Source organism: Neovison vison, chromosome 4 (genome assembly GCF_020171115.1).
Source record: "Neovison vison isolate M4711 chromosome 4, ASM_NN_V1, whole genome shotgun sequence".
Classification (NCBI taxonomy): domain Eukaryota; kingdom Metazoa; phylum Chordata; class Mammalia; order Carnivora; family Mustelidae; genus Neogale; species Neogale vison.
In genome coordinates, this window is record NC_058094.1 from 173244021 (window position 1) to 173266412 (window position 22392).

The 22392-nt window shown below is 38.8% G+C and overlaps 1 protein-coding gene across 1 annotated transcript in view; it reads left to right on the top strand.

The window, feature by feature from the left end:
- Positions 1 to 22092, top strand: part of LRRC72 (leucine rich repeat containing 72) — a 42226-nt gene extending 20134 nt beyond the window's left edge. Inside the window, exons 4-9 of the mRNA XM_044244545.1 lie at positions 3068 to 3149; positions 4286 to 4396; positions 12171 to 12260; positions 13198 to 13350; positions 20986 to 21013; positions 21927 to 22092. Of these exons, the coding sequence (XP_044100480.1) occupies positions 3068 to 3149; positions 4286 to 4396; positions 12171 to 12260; positions 13198 to 13350; positions 20986 to 21013; positions 21927 to 22092 (630 nt within the window). The remainder of the gene's footprint in view (positions 1 to 3067; positions 3150 to 4285; positions 4397 to 12170; positions 12261 to 13197; positions 13351 to 20985; positions 21014 to 21926) is intronic.
- Positions 22093 to 22392: the final 300 nt, after the last annotated feature.

Consider the following 22392-nt stretch of genomic DNA (forward strand, 5'->3'; position numbering starts at 1 on the left):
AGAGACAGTGAGAGAGAGCATGAGCGAGGAGAAGGTCAGAGAGCGAAGCAGACTCCCCATGGAGCTGGGAGCCTGATGTGGGACTCGATCCCGGGACTCCAGGATCACGCCCTGAGCCGGAGGCAGTCGTCCAACCAACTGCGCCACCCAGGCGTCCCAAGACTAGATTTGTTCTTAAACATACTACAATGCACAGGACAGAACTCCCAACCCCAGCAAAGAATAACCTGGCCCTACATGTCCATAGTTACAGAGGTTGAGAAGCCCTGTTCTAAAAGAATGCCTCTTTAATTTTAAATTCATGCTGGCATAAATTTTCCTCCACTACTACCCTGGGAACTACATGTAAATGCTTTACTTTAAATGGAAGTACTCTCAGCTCTCTCTCTTTATGTATAAAAAATAATGGTTAAGTAATAATAGCTCGTTTATTGAGCACTAGCTATGTGCCGAGCCCTGAACCAAAATAAATGATTTGTGAAATGTCACATTCCACATAAATCCTATGGTGATCCTTCAGATTAATAGTGTAGATTTTTCTAAGTGGATAATTATAATACTATACATATTATATATATGCCATTTACTTTAACGATGGCTTAAGTGTCGGGGCAATCAGCGTGTCTTGCAGTTTCGCTCCTAGATCTTGACTTCAACAACTTGCTACATTGCAGTGTCTATTAAGTCCTGTGATTCCTACCTTGGAACTCTCTCTCAATTCCCTCTACTTTTCTTCTCCCACTGACATTACTCTACTCTGGACCACCACATAGTCTTCTGAATTAGCGTAACGCCCTTCTCATTCAATTCCTGCCATTATGCTTACTCTCCGTTCTTTCCTGCCATTTTCTTTCTAAAACAAAATTGGACAGTCACAGTCCTCTGCACAAAATCTTGTAATTGCTTCCAGGGTCCTCTTGAACTGGCTTTATCTCTTTCCACTCCATTCCCCTACCCATCTTACCCCAACAACAGTGCAGTCTTAAAATCCCAGTAATCATGGCCCAAAGGATATTAAGGCTCTTGGGAAAAGCATGATTTTATAATCGAGATGAAACTATTAAGTTTATTAGTATTCTTCTTGTGTTAATAAGTCATGCAAAAGAAATGAAAGTCGAGTAATTAGAAAGGTTCTGTTGATGTGTGGTCTGGCGAGCAACTGAGAAAGAAGAGAAGTAGTCGTCATGGTTTCCACTGGGTTTTGTTTTCTATTCTTGTGTCAGGTGTGGCCATCGTTCGATCAGGTAGTGGTGAGTGGAAGGAAGAATGGAAGAGGAGAAAAGGATAGGAAGCCCATTGGGACCCCCGCACCCTCAGTGCGTTGCATGGTCTCCTGCTTGGGAGGAACATAGTCCCTCTCATGACTTAGGAAAAGCTGTGGGAAATTGCTGGTGGCCCTCCTGCATGGGTGCTGACCTAATTGGATGCAGATGAATCTGTGAAACGATGAGATGAGCAGCACACGTGCCTTTCATAGCTTCATAATGTGTGTTGCAGATGCAACAATAAAATTAAAGAAAATTAAAGAAAACAGTTTTGAAATGTTGCATACAAATCTACAATAGCTTTTCGGAGCTATGTCTCAGAGCTAAAATTTGCAATAAATCCTCACTGAGTCCAATGCATCGGCATCTATCTGAATCAATCCATCAAAGGCCAAAACAGTTATATTTAATGAAAACAATCATTGCTATGATAAGCTTTAATAAACACCTAATATTAATGTCTAATCATGAGCATATACTTCTGCATAGAAGGTGTTGTATATTTCTGTATAGTAAGTACTAAGCACTTGGTCAGTAACTATTCAATGGGAATATTCTCCCTGATCCTGTATTAAGTAGAAAGATAGCTTTATATTTAACTAACCTGCTGCTTTTAGAAGATACCTGCCACACCTCTATGGCTCTACCATCCTCATAACTCAAGCAAATTGTTAAATTTTATCGAGGTTGTAGAGTCAATATTTTTTAAAAAATCAGTTCTCCTTGCAGAGTAACAGTCACTTCTGACCCTCAGTCTAGAGTTGAATACCCTGTTTCTGAATACAGTACTTAATGGCTCATTTGAGGAATTTCCAAGACTGCTTTTGACTATTTGCAGTTCATACAACTACATTTCTAATATAATCTTAAAAGTAAGATGTGAGGGGTGGCTGGGTAGCTCAGTCAGTTAAGCATCTGCCTTCAGCTCAAGACATGATCCCAGGGTCCTGGGAGCCAGTCTTGCAGGGGCTCCCTGCTCAGCAAGGAGACTGCTTCCTTTTTTCCTTTTGACCCTCTCCCCCTCATGCTTTCTCCCTTTCCCTCGTCCTCTCCCTCTCAGATAAATAAACCAAGCCTTAAAAAAAAAAAAGATGTGACTTCACCATACTGTTTGGAAAATGGGAGGGGCAGAAGGAGAGGGAGAATCTCAAGCAGACTCCCCTCTGAGTGTGAGCCCCAAGCTCGGTGTCACGAAATCACGGCTTCCGCTGGGCACTCAACCAGATGAGCCACGCAGGTGCCCCTCCACCATGGTTTGGTATGTCCGGTTGGACAAGGGCTGATCCTTAAGAACTACCAGAAATGCACCAGGGAGAAAAGTTATGCAGGCAAAGGAGAAAGCGTGACTCATACACAGATGCAGACATGGCCTCAGCGTTGAGGAGAAAGCCCTGGGCACACACTGGTCACTAAATAATGTGTGATGGTGGGTAAGTGGGTGCGTGGGGACAGATCCAGTGAGACTGCAGGCGGCAGAACTGAGAGAAACAGAGTTAGAGCAAAGGGGCGAGGTCAGATTACAGAGGTGTTGAAAACTATGCAAGAAGTTTGGGAGAGATAGGATGAGAGCTTTGTCTTCAGTTAGCGGAAAAAGTCTTTTTCATCCCAATGTCCTCAAAGACAATCCAGATGGAAACTCAGACCAAATGGTCAGAAATAATAACGATAGCAAACATCAAACTTCTCTGGTCATACTCTAATTTTATAAATATATATACACATTTATTTATATATATAGATATAAATACACATACATATATATAAATTACTATAGAAAGTATATTATTCTCTCTCATTTTCAGCTCCAAGGATTAACATTCCTAACTAGAAACTATTGTCTGTCAGAGCTCTATCTGAACAACAATGCCATATTTGACATAGAAGGTATGTCTTCAATGTTTTCTGCTGACTGAATAGATTTTCACTTGAGTAAGAACTAATAACTATCATACTGCTAATGGCATGCAAATATCTATTAGAACATTTCTGGTGAAAATATGGGATGAAATTCATTTTTTAAAATGTTCTTGTATACATTTCATTTTGAAAAATGTGCTTCAGATTACAGTCTTAATATAATATTGTCCTGTGCCTTATTCAAAATGTGAAAGAATCTTGTTTTAAATAGAAATTGTGCCATGCTCCTGCATAGCTGAACACAAAGTGGGTATTAGGGAAGCAAATTTTAACAATGTTTGGGAGCATTAATCAATATAAAAACTTCACAAATAGCCTCACTGTTTTCAGTGGCTATGATTTTTAGCAGCCAAATTCCTCTTTTCGCTCTGAGTTAATTTTACATGCGTAACTATCTCTAAGTTGATGACTTCAAGTCAGGTATAAAAGTACACCATGTACTAGGATCACGAAATACAAAGAGGCACAGCCCAAAACAATCTTTTTAAATTTCATGTATCATCGAGTCAAAATGTCATAAATGTTAAGATCCACCATGATTCCATGTACCACGGAGAAAGAAACTTTGCCAAGTCAGCTGCGATGTGGCTGTGGTAAAGACACAGCCCACTTCCATTTCTGTTAAAAATGTGGGAATATGTCAAATTTAGAATCAACACAAATAATATGAATATGTGGCTTCCTGGTGTGTAAAGAAAATATTTAGCTGAGCACGGGGTAGGTACTGAATTAAATTAGTGATTTTTTTCCCCTTGATTGGCATTATGAATCTAAGTAACACTGACAAAACAAAACACAACAAAAAGAGGAAGAGTAAAGAAAATAACCCCTCCGAAATCAAACAAACAAAATTATTGCTACAGGAAAACAAAACAAAACAAAACCAGAAAACAATAACAGTGGAAAGAAGTTGGTTCTACATGTCCACATCATACTCAATTATTTGAATTCTTGTGCTTTGTTGCATATTTAATGATAAATCACATTATTATTAATAATGACTCCTTGTACCAGCTGAAATGTGTTTTTTGCTTTTGTTTAGCTGGCATGTTTAATTAGCATTGAGAATGTTTAAAATCTTATTTAAAAAAAATGTCTTTCAGGCCTGCACTCTCTGCCTTCATTGTACTTGCTCCTGCTCCACCACAATGAGCTAACAAACATTGACGCCACAGTGAAGGAATTAAAGGGGATGCCAAATCTGAAGATCCTAAGTATTTGTTTGTTTGCTTCTATGGCCATAAGTTAAAAGAGTAACGACACAGGACAGGGGTCATTTTTTAAGTTTAAAATTGATCAATGTTTATAACGAAATCCTTAAATATTCTTGAAAATAAGATTTAATCTTATTCTCTTTTAAAACATGTTCTTGCAAGAAAAACAGATGGAAAACATTTTTTGAGACATGACATGGTATGACAAAGGGAAGTGACAAAAGGTTTACCTGTTTAAATCTGTGTATTTGGTTTTATCTCGGAACTAAGTTTTAGCACGCGTTGTATGATTCCGTTTACATGATGTGTCCCGAATAGACACACCTATGGAGATAACCACACTGAGTGATAGCTATTTTTAAATAGATTCTTGTTTGTCCAGGACTGGGGGACAGAGGGGACCAGGGAGCCTAGTTAAAGAATAAGGAGGTGTGGGGTTCTTCTAGGAGTGATGAAAATGTTTTACAATTGTCTGTGGTGATGGTTGGCCAACTCTTCAAATATACTAAAAAACATTAATTGTATACTTACAATGGGCAAATCATGTGGTATATGAATTATATTAATAAAACTGACACCAAAAGATAAAAGTTAAGTTCTTTTTTTTTTAAGATTTTATTTATTTATTTGACAGTCAGAGATCACAGGTAGGCAGAGAAGCAGGCAGAGAGATGGGAGGAAGCAGGTTCCCTGCTGAGCAAAGAGCCTGATGTGGGGCTCGATCCCAGAATCCTGGGATCATGACCTGAGCTGAAGGCAGAGGCTTTAACCCACTGAGCCACCCAGGCACTCTAAGTTCTTTTTTTTTTAAGCTTTCCAGTAGGTGAACAGCAAATTTCATTCATTCACACCCACCAAGCAGGTAACCTACGCCGTGGAAGAAACTGTGAAATGGGTTGGAAAAATAAATAATACACAGTTCTTGCTCAATAAGCTCATAATCTTGAAGGGTAAATAACCCACACAGGATTGCAACAGAGGATGAAATTTTCTGGGTGTACCAAGGGAAAAGACACTCAGACTGATGAGTGGGTTCCCAAACTTGAGAGTTAGGAGACTTGTTTATATAATGTCATGAAATAGATGGGTTTTTTTTCCTATTCATTTTCTATTCACTTCTCAGAATTGCCTGAAACAATGTTTTGAATATGTGCAAACTGGTGTTGATGGTGAAGGTTCTGATCAGATCAATACACAGAGTAATTATAGTTTTCATATGCTTTTAGTGCTAATCAGTAATAACATCTACTGTATTGAGGAGAAATGACTCATGTGCATTGTTTAAACCCAAATATTAAAACTATACCAAGTTCATGGGAATTCCATGCTTCTTTTTTGTTAATCTAAAATTGTGTTGATTTTCCCTTTGAAAAGAAGTTTCACAAACATACAATAATCTGAGTTGATTCCCACATCCCACATCTCCCCTTAGCACATCCACTCAGGCCAGAAACTGTACATTTGGTCAAGACGATCCACACTCCCTTACCGTCCTTACCCACTCACTAGTTACTATGAACCTATCACCACCCTTTTTTCTCTGCTTCCCCCTATTTAAATGGGTTTTCATTATCTCCTGTTAGTTCCCATCTTGCTCTTCTCAGAGCATAGGTCTAAGGGGCACATTTCTTTTTTTTTTAGAGAGCCCGATGTGGGGCTCGATCCCAGGAGCCTGAGATCATGACCTGAGCTGAAGGCAGAGGCTTAAGCCACTGAGCCACCCAGGCGCCCCATGGGGCGCATTTCTATGACTACACACTGGATGGTGCCCCCCCGGAGCTGGCAGCATGGCCGCTTTGCTACCTTAGACACCTTTTAACATGCAAATAATCCCATGCTTATTTTTGAAACATGATAAGTTCTGTGAAAGATTCAGCACTGGCCTGTGTACTGGAACCATCTGGCCCTTGTGCGCTGAACAAACGCTTCTGTGATGAAAAGACTGACTCTGCTAGATCTGGAACTCTCACTTACCTTCGTTTTTCCATAAAATGGGCTACTAGGTAGCTCTCAGGATCACCTCAAATATCAAGCTAACTCCGTAAGACATGTTTTTAAAGAGCATTTCTTGACATTGATGTTATTTTGAAGCAGTGACAAAAACCAAAAATGGTTTTACTGTGGATTATGTAAATTAGATGATGAATTAAGATGCTCACAGTCTTGAAAGTCTGCTGAGTAGTAAATAGATTTTTAACAATATAACTGACATCTGAAATAATAATTGTTATAACAACATATTTGAATGTCTTCCCTGTTGAGAAAATGCTTTCTTATTACGGTCTCGTTTAAATCTTCACAGAAATCCTATGATGGGATTAGAATGACTTCCTCTTGAATGGTGGGAACGCAAGTGTCCGAGCTTTAACCAAACTACTAAGAAATGTCAAAACTTAAACTCATGCCTTGTTTCTTTGTTTCGCATTTATTCATTCACTTGTTTAATAAGTATTTATCTTTTATTCATCCATTAAGTAAATATTTATCATGTGACACTCTAATACATGGTGATACGAAAGTCCCATGGTTTATGGTTTTATAACTTTCGGCCTAAATATTTTTCAGAGAGCTGAGGGAGCTTGATATGAAACTAATTGGATGATTTGCTAAATGTAAGAACTCAGTAATTTAAGGAAACTTTTCTTACAATACAAGATTTGGAAGTTAGCAGCCAAGGTCATCCTATCATAGTCAACAGGATTATGCCCTGAACGAAGGTGCCTGGCCCAGGAGTGAGGAGTGTCTGAAATCCAGTCCATGCCTCCCTTGTTCAGCATGTGTGTGTGAGCACAGACTTGTGTCAGCCCTGAGGTGGGAGACAGGAGGGTCTTTTCCAGTTCTTTGAAAGGCTGTTCTGCCAACCTGGTAGTACAATGTCCCTGTCATTACCTGTCACAACAGTTTAAGTGACCTCTACTTAAAACCATAGTGATTATAATTCAAGTTACATAACCACAATGGTTCCAACTGAGAATCTTTGTAGTGAGGTCATTTTTTGAAATGGAGCGAATGCTGTGTCCAATTTCTCAAAGAAAGCATTTTTAGAAAAGTTTTGGTAGCAAATAATGCATACAGTGAACACTTGACCCATTTTGGTTAAAGATATTATGTGGGGGAAAAGTTTCCAAGTACTAGACTACTAATTGTATTGGGGCAGTGATGTGCCCAGATTCCATTTCTATGAGCCTCATTTGCAATCACAGATTAGATTCAGTTCATTAATTAAAATGAGAGATCCATGCTCTTTCAATGTTAAAATTTTTGCCTTTTCAAGCCCTAAAACCGTATAAAGTGCTGAAGTGTGGTTATTATTCCACTCCAATTACAAGGTCTTCAGAGGGTGAGAAAACAGCCTGGAGGGGAAACCTTTAATCCATTTTGGCATTTTCCCCTCCATTGGCGTTTATGAGGAGGATTGCCAAGAGATGGCCCAGGAGAAGCAGGGCTGGGAGCTTCAGGGAGGCCTAACCCAGCTGCCGAGTGTGAGGTCCTGGAAACTGGAATTCCCGACTTCCAGACTGAGTCAGGAGGGCCCCACCTCTTCTCTCCAGGCGGTCTACCTTTCCACACCCTTCCTCTCCAGCTCCATTTTCCTCTTCCCTCCCTTTCTGCAAAGTCTTCCTAAGTCAGGATCTACTTCCTGGCTGATGACTTTCCCTGACCTTCCGTCTCCCCGCCTCTTTCCTAGCACATGGGGAGAACAGCACCGCATCAGTCACTAGATACTGACATTCTCCCGTTCCTAAAATCTTACTTCCCTCATTTCTCTCAAGTTTTGTTTGTTTCATTAAGCTCCACTGTCAGAAATTACACTTAGACACCTACATTCCTTAATTTTTAGGACTTGCTTCTTAGTGGTGATTTAAGGATTCTTCATTAGAGACAGAATGCTCCTTTCAGGAGAGGGTCTCCATTTTCTTCAGGTTCTACTCTAAAACATTTTCTATCCTTCTTCACTTGGCCCCAGTCCACCACTGACTGCAAATAGCCATGGGCTGAAGAGGGACACGGAGATCAGGGTGTGACTATGATCTCATCAGTCTCTTCATCTGAGCCTCTACCAGAAATGCCCTTCAAGGTGGCACCACCCCTCCCGAATGACTAAACAGAACAATCACCCAATAAAAAGAGCCAAGTGAGTATTGGCTATTTGTGGTGAAAAAGAGCATATTCTGACTCTTCCAACTCTTTTCATCCCCTGCTTTAGTCCAAGCTCCCCTTTCAAAAATTGAGGATGATTTCCATATTCAGTACAAGCACATGGTGTGCAGTGGCCCATAGATGTTAAAGCAAGGTGGTGGTAATGATGGAGGGGCTGACCTAACTAAGCAACCTTGAACCCGAACCTCAAAAATCATAGTGTCTGACCATTGACAGCTAGACTCACTCCCACAGGCTGGTCTGCATAGACATAGGACATTATGACTTTTAACTTCTCTGTATCATTTTCCCCATATATTAAAAGGGATATTTTGGAGCACCTGGGTGGCTCAGTCAGTTAGGCATCCAACTCTTGATTTTGGCTCAGTTCATGATCTTAGGGTCACAGGATCAAATCCCATGTCAGGTTCCATGCTTAGCAGAGTCTGCTTCTCTCCTTCTCTCTCCCTCTGTTCCTCCCCATGCGCTCTCTCTCTCTCTCTCTCTCTCTCATTCAAGTAAAGAAATAAATCTTTTTAAAAAGTGGATGTTTTGATACATTACCAATCAACTCAACTTTCTTTCAATGGTGGTCTTAAAAACTAATGTTCATTTAAATGATGCTTCTTAATTTAGCTTCTAAAGTTTTAAAAAATTGACTGAAGCCAACTATTTGGATAATTTTTTCTCCTCTGTTTCAGTAATAAGTAGCTTCATACATGGGACTAATGTAATTCAAGCTTGTACAGTAAGGTAGTAAAGGCATTTTGATATATTATTGGATAGATGTAAATTGCTTAGACTCAGAATCCAAAATTAAGATAAGCAAGACAGTGCTGGCGCCACGGAGGTGTACTCCATAAGTAGCCTAGGGGGAAAGTGGATTAAATAGTATTAACCTATTGAAAGTGAAAGTGTAAGCAATTTTGCTTCATAGTTTCTAAAGGAATGTACCCATACATCACGGGAGGCCTTCAGAACTTTCAGACACAGGAAACTGATTTCATATCTCAGAAACTTAATTTATGATAATTTTATAGCAGCAATCCAAAACTCATAAATCCAAAATGTTAAATGCTTAATAGTCTGGAAGGGGGGGGGGAGAGTTGAAAATAAGATTTCCTCTTTCTAAAACTTAAGAGCAAAGAAAAAAGGGAAAATCATAAAGATGAGATGTCTCTTAAATTATTCATTTCTATTTTTTTTTTTAAGCTAATTTAAGCAGAGGCTGGGCTACCAGCCCATTGTTCTGACCTGCGGTCCCTTAGATTTTACATTAGGATGCGATAAACGGTGAGCCTTAAAGTTTTCAGTACTGGGACGTGTTATTCATAAGTCCTGTAACGGCAGTAAGTCTAAATCTGATGTTCTGTTTCGCTGAAGCTAGAAGGTTTTTCAATTTACGTAAAGAAGTGACTTAACTAAAGACTGGGAGAAGCCAAGAGAAGACATGAAATAGGAATGTTCCCAGAGGGAAAAGAGTCTGAAGGGGATGCAAAGAGTAAACGTCATTGGTTCCTGTTCTGTGAACATCATAGGCAGCGGCAGATTCCACTCCCCCCTGCCAGAATGGACCACAGGGTCCTGAGTTGTCAGATGGGATTCTCCAAGGCAGCAACCGCAGAGCCGACTTCTGCACTAAAGCATTTGTGATGGGGCTTTCTCTTCCTCCTGAACTCTCGTTAGCAACGACAGTGTTTTGCTTTTCCATCACTGAAGGACGTTTCTGTTCTCTTTCTGGCTCAAGCTACAATGCGTGATCCCCGTGGATCTTTTAAGAACCTGTCCTTATTATTGGTTTAATATACATCCGTTCTACTCCCTGTCCGGTACTTATAATTATTGGTTACCACTTTAAATTCCCTCCCTTTTAAGCTTAAAATGTAAACCCTTTCTGTCACTCGAGAAATCCTGCAAATCTTCCATTTCATTTTTTCTCTCTTTCCCTCACTGCACACACATTTCCTGTCTTTTTAAATTCTTGGGTGCTCCTGGCTCTCTAGTTTCCTTCTTTCTTTTTTTTTTCAAGATTTTATTTATTTATTTGACAGAGATCACAAGTAGGCAGAGAGAGAGGAAGGGAAGCAGGCCCCCTGCTGAGCAGAGAGCCCAACGTGGGACTCAATCCCAGGACCCTGAGATCATGACCTGAGCCGAAGGCAGCAGCTTAACCCACTGAGCCACCCAGGCGTCCCAGCTCTCCAGTTTCTTGTCTGCCTTCCTCGTTCCGAGAACTTTCCTTTAAGAGCTACCAGGTGTCTTCCATTGCCTGTTCTAAGTCCTTCTAAAGCTCAAGTTTTCCACAGGGAAGAGCCATAAGTAATGATTTGATTAGCCAGAAAAGTTTGTGTTTATACAGTAAATATCAAAATGTTTTATAACCTACAGGGAAAACATCTAGAGGAGTTAATTTTTTCAGTTTTTAGCAAAATCGTTGTGTTCTAAGCACGCCCTCGTCTTCTTCATGTTGCCAACTGCTCTTTCCTGGGCTTCTAATGCTTAATATTTTCGTGCTTTTATCAAGCCTCTCTCTATTTTACAGTCAAATGCCACAGCGCTACTCCTAAATTTAACATGTGCAATAAATGAGCCCCATTTCGGGAGGGAGTGATGTGGTTATACGGCGGCTGGAACTCTTTCTCCTACTGCCACCTAGTGGTAATTCTCCTCCCCAGACGCTATTTTTCCCCCCCAAGGGCTGTCTGCAAATTCATTGCATGTAAGCAGACTCTAAGAGCTAAAGATACCCACCTGGAAATCATAAAAGTTTTATTTCACATTGCATTAAAATAACCCTGTTTAATATATCCAGGGAAGAATAGAGTAGCGATACTACTCTTCCCCTAAAAATAAAACTCTCACAACTTCTAGTTGAAGATTTTAAAAAATGTACCTGCATGTGGATGCGTAGAGCCTGTGACGTCAGCCACGCCAGGAGCTCTTCCACCTGCGCTTGCTTCCCACCTCCAGCCACTGTGGGACACAGCGTGATTCATGAGGGATCCCGGCACCTGAGCTAAGGAAGTCAGAGGCACGTGCATCTGACCAGAGGGAGACACCATCCAAGATCAGAACCTGCTCTGGTCTGTTCCTGCAGAGATGTGAAGCTGCTACAGGTGTTTAGGTACTCTGAAATATGTGCAGTGGTTTTAAGTGGAGAAGGAAAACTTTATTTGGTCCGTGCCATGTACGGCACCTCTACCCATCTCCAGGCGGCTCCCGTGTGACCTCTGAGACTGGAAGAAGAGAACCAAGTGAACAAATCCTGTCACAGAGAACAGCATCAAGACCCCACAGAGCTGATCTCTTGTTCTTCCTTTACTAATTAACTGATGGCTAAAAATTTCCTCGTTCGTGGTAGAATTGGATCAACACTATGTCTCCAGCACCTTGCACGGTTCTTAGTATATATAGTAAGCACTCAAAATATTTGTTGAATGAATGAATTTCACAAATGAGAAATAAGTGCTGCTCTGAATAAGTGAGATTAGGGAGGCCACTGGTTTGATCTATGAAGCAGAATTTTACATGTTCTTACGTTTCATATTAATTCTGCAATTTCCTAAATTTTATCCAGTGATAAATGAAACCAGTTTTGAAATCTGACATCTTAATTTGGATTCTTTCTTTGCAGCTCTCTACCAAAACCCTTTGTGCCAATATAACCTGTACCGTTTATATATAATCTACCACCTTCCGGAAGTACAATATCTTGACCGAAAACGTAAGGATACCTCGTACAGAGAAATATTTGAAAGGCAGTCTTATAGTTCACTAGTTTAAAAATGCTGAAAGTCTTTGAAAATAGTTCTCTTTGTAAGTGAAGGTTTTTCAATGACTTATTTTTGAAATTTTTGCTCTGTGAAATTTGCCCTAGTTTAGGAATTTATTTCTCTTGATCACTGTATGGAAAAGGCCACCTAACTGAGTGTGAGAATAGGGTCTCCTCATCCTGATTTGGACATGAATGTGTTGAATGCCAAATCATCTATTCCTGGTATTTTAGTGTTTTATTTCACAAATGAAAGAATTGGACTAAATCTCTTAAGGTTTATTCAAGTTCTAAAAATTATATTCTTTGCAATTCTGTAAACATATATATTAAAACTTGTATATTCAATGATAATTCTCTATGAATACATCTTAAACATTGAAGACAAACTAGCATGTCTGATTTATCTGAGTCACAAAGATAAGCAGCCTCACTGCATTTACTTTACATCTCGGGGGAGCCTCTCTTACCTCCAAGTGTGTTCCCCATCCCTCTACCTACCTTTCTATCTCTATAGGTTTGAACATTCTTAATAATTAATTACTAACTCCCCAACAAGGATATCTAAAACCTACATTTATTCCTGTTATTCCTCACAGCCCTGAGGAAAGGAAGGACTGTATCATAGCTGTGATTGCAGCCATCCACGGTGATGTGTTAGAAAGTGTTTGGGATGCATTAGGAGGATCTGTGCCTTGCAACATGAGTGGCATATACTGAGCATTTGTAAGATTATGGAAATCACTGTGACTGCCCTTCACGGTTTTGACAGTGTGTTCACATATAACATAGTTCAGAAAAACACATTATTGAAACTCTTCAGTTGTATTCTGAATGCCTCTGCATCTCTATAATGCTATGCAATAACATTACTATTTGCATTTGTCAGAAGTTACAGAAGATGAGAGAAGATCAATGATTACCATTTTTAACCATAAAAGGACTCATGTCGTTCAATCAATAGCATTCGGAAGAAGAGTAGATGCCTCGTGGAATCCTAGAGCACCACTTAAGCAAAAACCAGCCCAGAGAGTACCTCCAGGTATTTTGTAAAAGAAGAAAAATGAAATTAAAAGTGCTCAGACTTCGGCTAACTGGGTTGTAATAGTAACAACTGCAATTTATAATAAGTGAAATATCTACATAGTGAAATGAATATTTTCCAATTTTATTAGTCTAATTAAAGCAAGATGCAATTTTATCTTCATTTGTATATATTAAATTAAGTGAAGTAATAATGATAACAATGACATATTTTCTTGAAGTTCTTACTTCAGTTTCTAGTACAGTATAAAAGGCTCAGTAAATGATCTGTTGTTGTTACTATTACCAGTATCACTGGGCAGTTTCACCAATTAAAACTATAAGTTGCTGATAATATGGAAAAAATATTAAGAAGAAAGATAGATCATCTGCAATTCCTTCACACAGAAATAATCACTGTTAATGTTTTGGTTGGATCCATACACCTTCAGTGATGTTTCATTTGTTGGAATTTAATTTCTTATACGTAACAGAAATACGACTTCAATGACTTACAGAAGTAGAGTTTTTCTCACACAGCAAAGAGTACAAAGGTAGGGGGTGCTGTGTTAGCACAAAGTTCAATGATATCATTGGTGTTCAAGAATATATCCATATCTACTCTTAGTGTGCTTTTTGGTTACAAGGTGGCTCTTACATCACCAGGCATCACAGGAGATAGAAAAAAAAAAAGGTGCAAAGACAGAAACATTTTCTTCATGACACTCTGCCCAAGAGACAAACATAGATTTAAAAATATATATATATTTTATAGAAATGAAGGAAAAAATATTAAATTGGGAAATAATTTTGAAGAAATTGCCCAGAATACAGCATAGAGAAAGAAGAAGTAGAAAATACTAATTAGCTTTGGGACAAGAAGACATTAGAAACAGAAGGTCCAGTATCAGCTTCTTTTTCCTGCAAGGAAAAAATAGAGAAATTGGGCAGAGGGCAATGTTTGAACTGATAATGACGAAGATTTTCCAAATTTGATAAGCTATGAGTTCTTAGATATTCAAAGACATAAATAACATACAGCGATGACAAAAACCCACACTGAAGGCAAAATGATCTAAAAATAGAATGAAAAAGGACATTACCTATAAAATAATAATTTATAGATTCACAACAAAATCCCCAACTGCAATTATGAAGTCAGAATACAGTGATCCAAGACTTTTAAAATGCTAAGGAAAAGTAATTGTCAACCAAAAATTCTACAACTGGCTAAGCTAATCAAAAATGAGCAAGAGATGAAAAAAAAGGCAAAATCAAGACTTTCCCCTCAAATTTTAATGTGAGAAATTTTCTAATAGAGGAAAGCTTGAAGGAATATTAAATACCTACATATGCTCATGTATGATATGATTATTAGTACTCTGCCCTTTTCACCCTTCATAGATGAGGCTTTGCCTTTTTTTTTTTTCATTAAGGACTTCCTCAGAAGCTTCTAGTTACATCTGATTGGAAATCACCAACTCAATGTAAACTGGAAAACATCAAAATACCACTGAGCAATTTAAATGTTTTACTTGTTGACATCATGACTCTTCACTCCTAAATAATTTAGCCTATAAGTTTAAAAATAAGGACACTGTCCTATATGCCCACAATGCCACCATCATACCTAAAAAAATGCTTTGTGTACAGATATTATTTAACATACAACAATACATATTCTAAGTTTCCCAGTTGGTTCAAGATGGTTGCTGTAGCTGCTTTTTCAACCCAGACATCAGTCAAGGTTCATAATTACATCTGGTTGTTATGGACCTTTATTCTTTTAAAATTTAAAATAAATTTCTTTTTTTTTTTTTTAATTTATTTGACAAAGAAAGAAAGAGCACAAGTAGGCAGAGAGGCAGGCAGAGAGAGGGGCAAGCAGGTTCCCTGCTGAGCAGAAAGCCCGATGCGGGGCTTGATCCCAGGACCCTGAGATCATGACCTGAGCCGAAGGCAGAGGCTTAACCCACTGAGCCACCCAGGCACCCCTAAAATAAATTTCTAAATTTGTTTCCATGACTTTTTAGGGACTAGGCCAGTTACCCTTTAGAATGCATCAATTTGTATGATTGTTTCCATGAGGTGTCATTGAGCTTGCTCCTCTAGTGACTCCATGTCCTGAAGAATGGTAAAAATGTCTGTAGGCCATGTTCTGGATGCAAAAGGGACTAGTGTAGCGCATTGGTTTTGCAAATGTGGTCCCCAGACCAGTAACAGCAGCATCACTTAAGAACGCATTATGAATGCAAAATCTTACCCCCAAAGAGATCTACTAAATTAGAAACTCCAGGACCCAAAAAGCTGTGTTTTAACAAGCCTTTCAGGTGATCCTGAGACACATCCCAGTTAAAGAACCACCCGTGTAGAGGAGAGAGCACAAAACACAAGTTTTGGGATCAGATCCCCCTAGGTTTGGACACCAGCTGTGTTAGTAGTTATATTAGCCCGGACATGAATTTGTTTCAGCTTTCTGATTCTTTTTTTTTTTTTTTTAAAGATTTTATTTATTTATTTGACAGAGACAGATCACAAGTAGGCAGAGAGGCAGGCAGAGAGAGAGAGGAGGAAGCAGGCTCCCCGCTGAGCAGAGAGCCCGACGCGGGACTCGATCCCAGGACCCCAAGATCACGACCTGAGCAGAAGGCAGCGGCTTAACCCACTGAGCCACCACAGCTTTCTGATTCTTAAAAATAGGGCCTGTATCTTCCTCTGGCTATGACGACACTCAGTATGGAAATATTGCAGCTCCTGATCTACCACATATTGAGGGCGTCATAAACTGAGCTGCTCTGTTAGTCTCGACCCTGGTTTTCTTTCACTTCATGTTAAGATGCGCAAACTGAACGTTATCAGATTAGTGTGAGTGAACCAGGCTGTGCTAGGAATTGCATCCCCACATAGAAAATCTCCACTCCTAATGTTTTTCTAGCTACAGTAGAATTTTTTTTTTTTTTTTTTTGGCTACAGTAGTTACAGGTGTGAGGAGGACCAATGATCATGACGTTTAGTACTTTTCTTTGGTGCAATCAGATTGCTTTTGAAAAAACTATTAGCGTTTTATTCTCTTTACTGCTTTTCCATATTAAGCCTCTAAAAACAAAATCAGCGGAAGAAAGAATAGGGAGAGTGTTTTATTGCACTTGAGAGTTGTTCTTATTAATTCATAGCTATGTTGACTGTAGTCCTCTTAAAAATTGGCATGACTCTAATCTACTAATTTCCTACAGAATGCCAATATATCATAGCAACTAAATAGTATTTTTAGTCCAATACTTTAGCTTGGCTTATTTTAGCTTATCTTAGTAGCTGACCATGTATAAAGAAACTAATAAAACCCACTATGTAATAGGTTTTTAAAATACGTCTTAGAGTTATATAGTTTCTGTATTTGCTTTGATGTTTAGTCTCATCTTGCTGGGACATGAACATTTAGGATTCTGAATTCTTTTACTGGAAGGAAACCACACCTAAAACTGTGCATAAGGCAATTTTCACACCACATTTTGATTTCATTATCTTTAATCTTAAATTGGGAGAGAAACCAATTATGTTCAAATAGCTCAAGGAGTAAAGGTCAACTTGGAATTTCTTTAAATCCCAGCTATCCATACTTGTCAAATCGATATGAGCAAAATACATGCACCTGTTTCCATTACTGTCTTTCGTGCTTCTTGCACGATAATCAACAACCTCAGAATTAAAACGCTGTGGGCTTTTTATACGGCTTTAAAGAAGCAGGTATTTACAGATTTCCCACTAGCTACCTAAATGGGAAAAGACATTAAGGGCATTTAAAAGAAATGAAAATAGGGGCACCTGAATGGCTCAGTCGGTCAAGCAGCTGCCTTTGCTCAGGTCATGATTTCAGGGTCCTGGGATGGAGTCCCACGTTGGGCTCTCTGCTCAGTGGAGAAACTTCTTCACCCTCTCCCTCTGTCTTTCCTCCCGATGGCTTCTATTTCTCTCAGGCTCACTCTCCTTGTTTCTCTCAAATTTAAAAAAAAAAAAAATCTTAAAAATAAAAGAAATGAAATGAAAATATCAAAAAAACTTTTAAATGTCTTCTAGTGGTCCAAGTGAAGCTGCTGGGTTTCTGTGATATTTTCTTTTCCCCTAAATAAGACAGAACTCCAGGTGCTGAGACAGGGCTGGGGGATGATGTCCCTGAGCCTGGGCCTAGCAGCTGACACATGTGCTAGGAAGAGTAAGAAGAAAACCAAAAAGAAAATCAGGTAGACTGTTTAAAAAATGGTAGTTCACCACAGTAGGTGAATTCAGATATAAGGCAAGAAGACAGAATCCAGAGAAACGTGAAAACTAGAAGTTTTTTCCTAAAGATTTATTTACATAGAGGTGCCTGGGTGGCTCAGTGGGATAAAGCCTCTGCCTTCAGCTCAGGTCATGATCCCAGGGTCCTGGGTTCGAGTTCCACATCGGGCTCTCTGCTCAGCGGGGAGCCTGCTTCCTCCTCTTTCTCTGCCTGCTTTTCTGCCTACTTGTGATCTCCTCTCTGTCAAATAAATAAATAAAATCTTTAAAAAAAGGATTTATTTACATATTTGAGAGAGAGATAGAGAGAGCAGGAGTGGGAGGGGCAGAGGAGGAGAGAGAATATCTCAAGCCGACTTTGTGCAGAGCACGGTCTCATGCAGGGCTCAATCTCACGACCCTGAGATCATGACCTGAGCCAAAACCAAGAGTTAGATGCTTAACTGATTCTGCCACCCAGGTGGAAAAATTAAAAATTTTTCAAAATTAAAAGTTTTGAGCTGGGGGACTGAAGGTTCAGGAAGCCAGGCTTTAAAGACATCCCTGATTCTGGGTAGCAGTGACACCGGGCAAACCCTGGAAAGCAAATGCCAAGTGCTCTTTGTCCACGAAGCCTCAGAGAGGTAGCAGAGGCCAGTGTGAGATCTGGAGATTGGTTGGGAATTGAGAAACGTGCAGGGTCAGAAGAATCTGGGAAGGCAAAAATCAGCAGGGAGCAGAGCATGCCATGGAAGCCAGGCAGGCACCATTTGCATAGAAAATAATGATGGGGGACGCCTGGGTGGCTCAGTTGGTTAAGCAGCTGCCTTCGGCTCAGGTCATGATCTCAGGGTCCTGGGATCGAGTCCCACATCGGGCTCTTTGCTCAGCAGGGAGCCTGCTTCTCCCTCTGCCTCTGCATGCCTCTCTATCTGCCTGTGCTTGCTCTCTTGCCCTCTCTCTCTGACAAATAAATAAATAAAATCTTTAAAAAAAAAAGAAAATAATGATGGGGTCGCTGGCCCTGACGCATGCTATGGAGGACCCTGGGCCAAAGAAATAAACTAAAACTGGGTGCCAGGGTGGCTCAGTCCATTAGCATTCCAACCCTTGATCTCAGCTCACGTCTTGATCTCAGGGTCGTGAGTGCAAGCCCTGTGTTGGGCTCCACGCTGGGTATGGAGCCCACTTGAAAAAAAAAAAGGGAAGAAACTAAAACCACTTTCTTAGGGAGACATCATAGGGAAAAATACGTTCCAGAAAGATTAAGAATCTAAATGTAAATGAAAAGTACTGAAAAAAGAAAAAACCTTTTATAATTCTGAGAAGGCAGCCAATCAAAGTTTTACATAAAACCTGCGGCCACAAAAATGAAATGTTGACAGATTTAAACTACATATAAATGAAAACCATTATATGATGAAGGGACAAAATTAAGAGATATTAGAAGAAATCTTTACAATACATACAATAGGCAAAAGTTAACTCCCATTATATTACAGTGTTTCTATAAATCAATTTGTAAACTCCAAGTTTAAAAAGTGACAAAAGCTATGGATAATGCATTTAGAGAAGGGAATAAATGTGATATCTAATGACCAGACTTACTAGTGCGTGAATAAATGCAAAATTAAAAAATGAGATATTATTTTCATCCTGCAGATACTTAGAAGTTGAAAAGGTTAATAAAATGTGAATAATTAAGGGAGAAAAAGTACAACTTACATGTTCATGATGAGAGTGTAAATGAGTTCATCTTTCTTGGACGATCATATGACAATATGAAGCATCCACCAACATATAAAATTTGCAAATCATTCAACATAGCAATTAAATTTGTAGGCTCTTTGCAGAAGTATTTGCATATAGGAACAAAGATTTATATGTAAAGCTATTCATTGAAACATTTTGTGTAGTAGAAAAAAATAATGAAAATACTCTGGATGGTCCTTCACAGAATTTTTTTTTTTTTTAAGATTTTATTTATTTGTCATAGAGAGAGAAGCGAGAGCAAGCACAGGCAGACAGAGTGGCAGGCAGAGGCAGAGGGAGAAGCAGGCTCCCTGCCAAGCAAGGAGCCCGATGCGGGACTCGATCCCAGGACGCTGGGATCATGACCTGAGCCGAAGGCAGCCGCTTAACCAACTGAGCCACCCAGGCGTCCCGGTCCTTCACAGAATATTAAGTAATGGCACATTCATACAGTATGCACTGTTGTACTTGAGAATTATTCTATGATATATTGAGTATAAAACATGCATCATGGAGTAGTGTAATGCAGAGTACTAACAAAATTGGAGCGGGGTACATACATGTATGTAAGTACATGTGTGTATGCACATAGGAGGCTGGAAACATACATACAAACCTCTAACAGTGATAACCTCCGAGAAGAGGAAGGAGAAAGGTCACAAGAAGTTTCGCTCTCTATTGTTTTCCCGTTTATATCCATTGTAAGCAAAATGTGCACTTAATAATTTTTAAAAAATGTAGGAGGGGGCACCTGGCTTGGCTCAGTGGAAAGAGCATGGGACTTTTGATTTGGGGACGTGAGTTAAGCCCCACAATGGTGTAGAGATTCCTTAAAAATAAATAAATAAATAATCTTTAAAAATGTAAGAAAAGAGTGAGGAGATCAGAAAGGGAATGGGAGCCCTGGGTTACCCATTTGTGAAGGGCAGGATGCCACGAGCTCATCTCGGAAGGCAGAACTGCTGCTTGCCGATTGGCAGGACTCACATTGTGGGCTTTGGTGGCCCAACAGGTGCTGGTACGTTCCAGAGGCACGAGGCCTCTGGAGAGGAATGAACAAAGCGATGACAGCCTCTGGAAGATACCATAAGAAATCCTGGCTTTGAGGACTAGTCTTTGAGCTCCCAAAGCTAGGAAAGATGGAGATTCTTGTGATCTAGGATTTGTTTATTCGATTTCTTTGAAGTTAATGCCAAGAATCCAAATGGTTTAAACTGCCCGAAATATTTCTCCTCGTTCAGTCTGTTAGTCCATTTATAGATGCATGTGTCTATCTGGGGAAAAAAAAAAAAAAGGATTGGTTTCTGCATGAGACTCAGTATCTTAATTACAAAAATCCCCATTTGGATTCCACTGGTAATTTAATTGATTAAGCATTCTGTTCTCAGAGTTTTCAGATCTGTATTGAATTAAAGAATTTGCCTCAAAACCTAAGGCAAGCCAGAGGCACTATATCTAAGAGAAAAGTTAAGTTTGAGCTCAGGTATCAAGGCATTTTTTGAAGGATTGAACTATTCTATTCATCTAAATAACCATTCAAAAATCAGAGAGTTGGGTTCTAGACTTTTCCTATAAGGAAAAGTTCCACTGTTTTTAAATGCTGAGTAAACATTTGAAAAATACTAATTCAGAAATGTGTTTTTTTTAGATTTTGCTTTTGCGAATAATGTAGACAAGTAAGTGCTTTTTAACTTTACTTTTATTATCAAATTATTTCATAATTGCATTGACTTTAAATTATCTTCATTTCCCAAAGTAGATTTTAATGAGTTAAAAAATGACTAACTTCAATAGATGGGGAAAAAATGCTGTCTTTCTGTGATATATAAGCTCAAGCTATTTATTCATATTTGACATACTTAGGTTTTTAATATTATTATTATAGCCAGAAAAAAAATGAAAAGCTGATTCAATGCATAAAAAATAAAACCTAAAACTTATTAGCAAATTACAAATGTTTAATATTCCTCTAAATATGTTCAGTGACAGAAGTTATGTAGATTAACATTTAAATTCCTTGGGATTTACATTTTAAAAAGCAAATACTTCATTAAACTATGGAAAACCTTTCAAATTCATGAATATTGATGAGCTTTAAAAATCATCACTCTTTTTAAATTTCGCACGTAGGCATTTTTTTCTTTGGATTCAGGGTTGAAAAATATCATCCCCAAACACATTTATAAAATAAGAGCATCATGTGGAGAAATCATAACTTTCTAATAAAATGTGCATATGCATATGACATCTACAAATATTTTAATCACCTCATTTAGCACTGGCTTCAAATCATAAACACATTAAGGTGTGAGACTTAAACTGGGATAGCTGATCCCAAATATGTTCATTTAAATATGTTTATTTAAAAAATGTTTATTTTTATTTTATGTTTATTTAAAAAATAAACAATGTATACATTAAAAATAGTATTTCTTATTCTGAGAGTCAATAGAGTCAGTAGAGTCCCAAAGTTATCTGTTAGTGGTACTAGGCTATAAATAGCATAGAAAAATATGGCATTTGTTTAAATTAAAATTTCACTGTGGCTTAATGGATTTTTTTTTTCTGACATGATTGCCATTTTTGCAGAACTGTGTTCGATGACCCAGAAGATGCTGTGTTTGTAAGGTCCCTGAAGAGATCAGCTATGGCTTTTACCTTCCTGAACTGGGACACAGTTCCAACACGAGAGGAAAAATACCTTGACGAGAAAGGCAGAGAACCCGCTCAAATGCTTACAGTTACGCTGAGATAGCCCCTAGTATTTCTAGAAATCCTAGTGGATTTTTATTGTTTATTAAACTTCTCTGTGATCAAGCATATTATACATTTATTATATTATTTGAAACACGTAAACAGAAGCAGAAACACCACTAATATAATCCTCACACATTTTACGTTTTTGTTCAAGTAAAACATGTCTACAGAAATGTACACAGATCATTGTGTTCAGCTCAACAGAGTTTCAAAAAAATGAACATGTTCATGTAACAGCAGTCCTAGATCAAGAGAGAGATTATTACCAGCATGTGAACAGCCTCTTCATTCCTGTTGC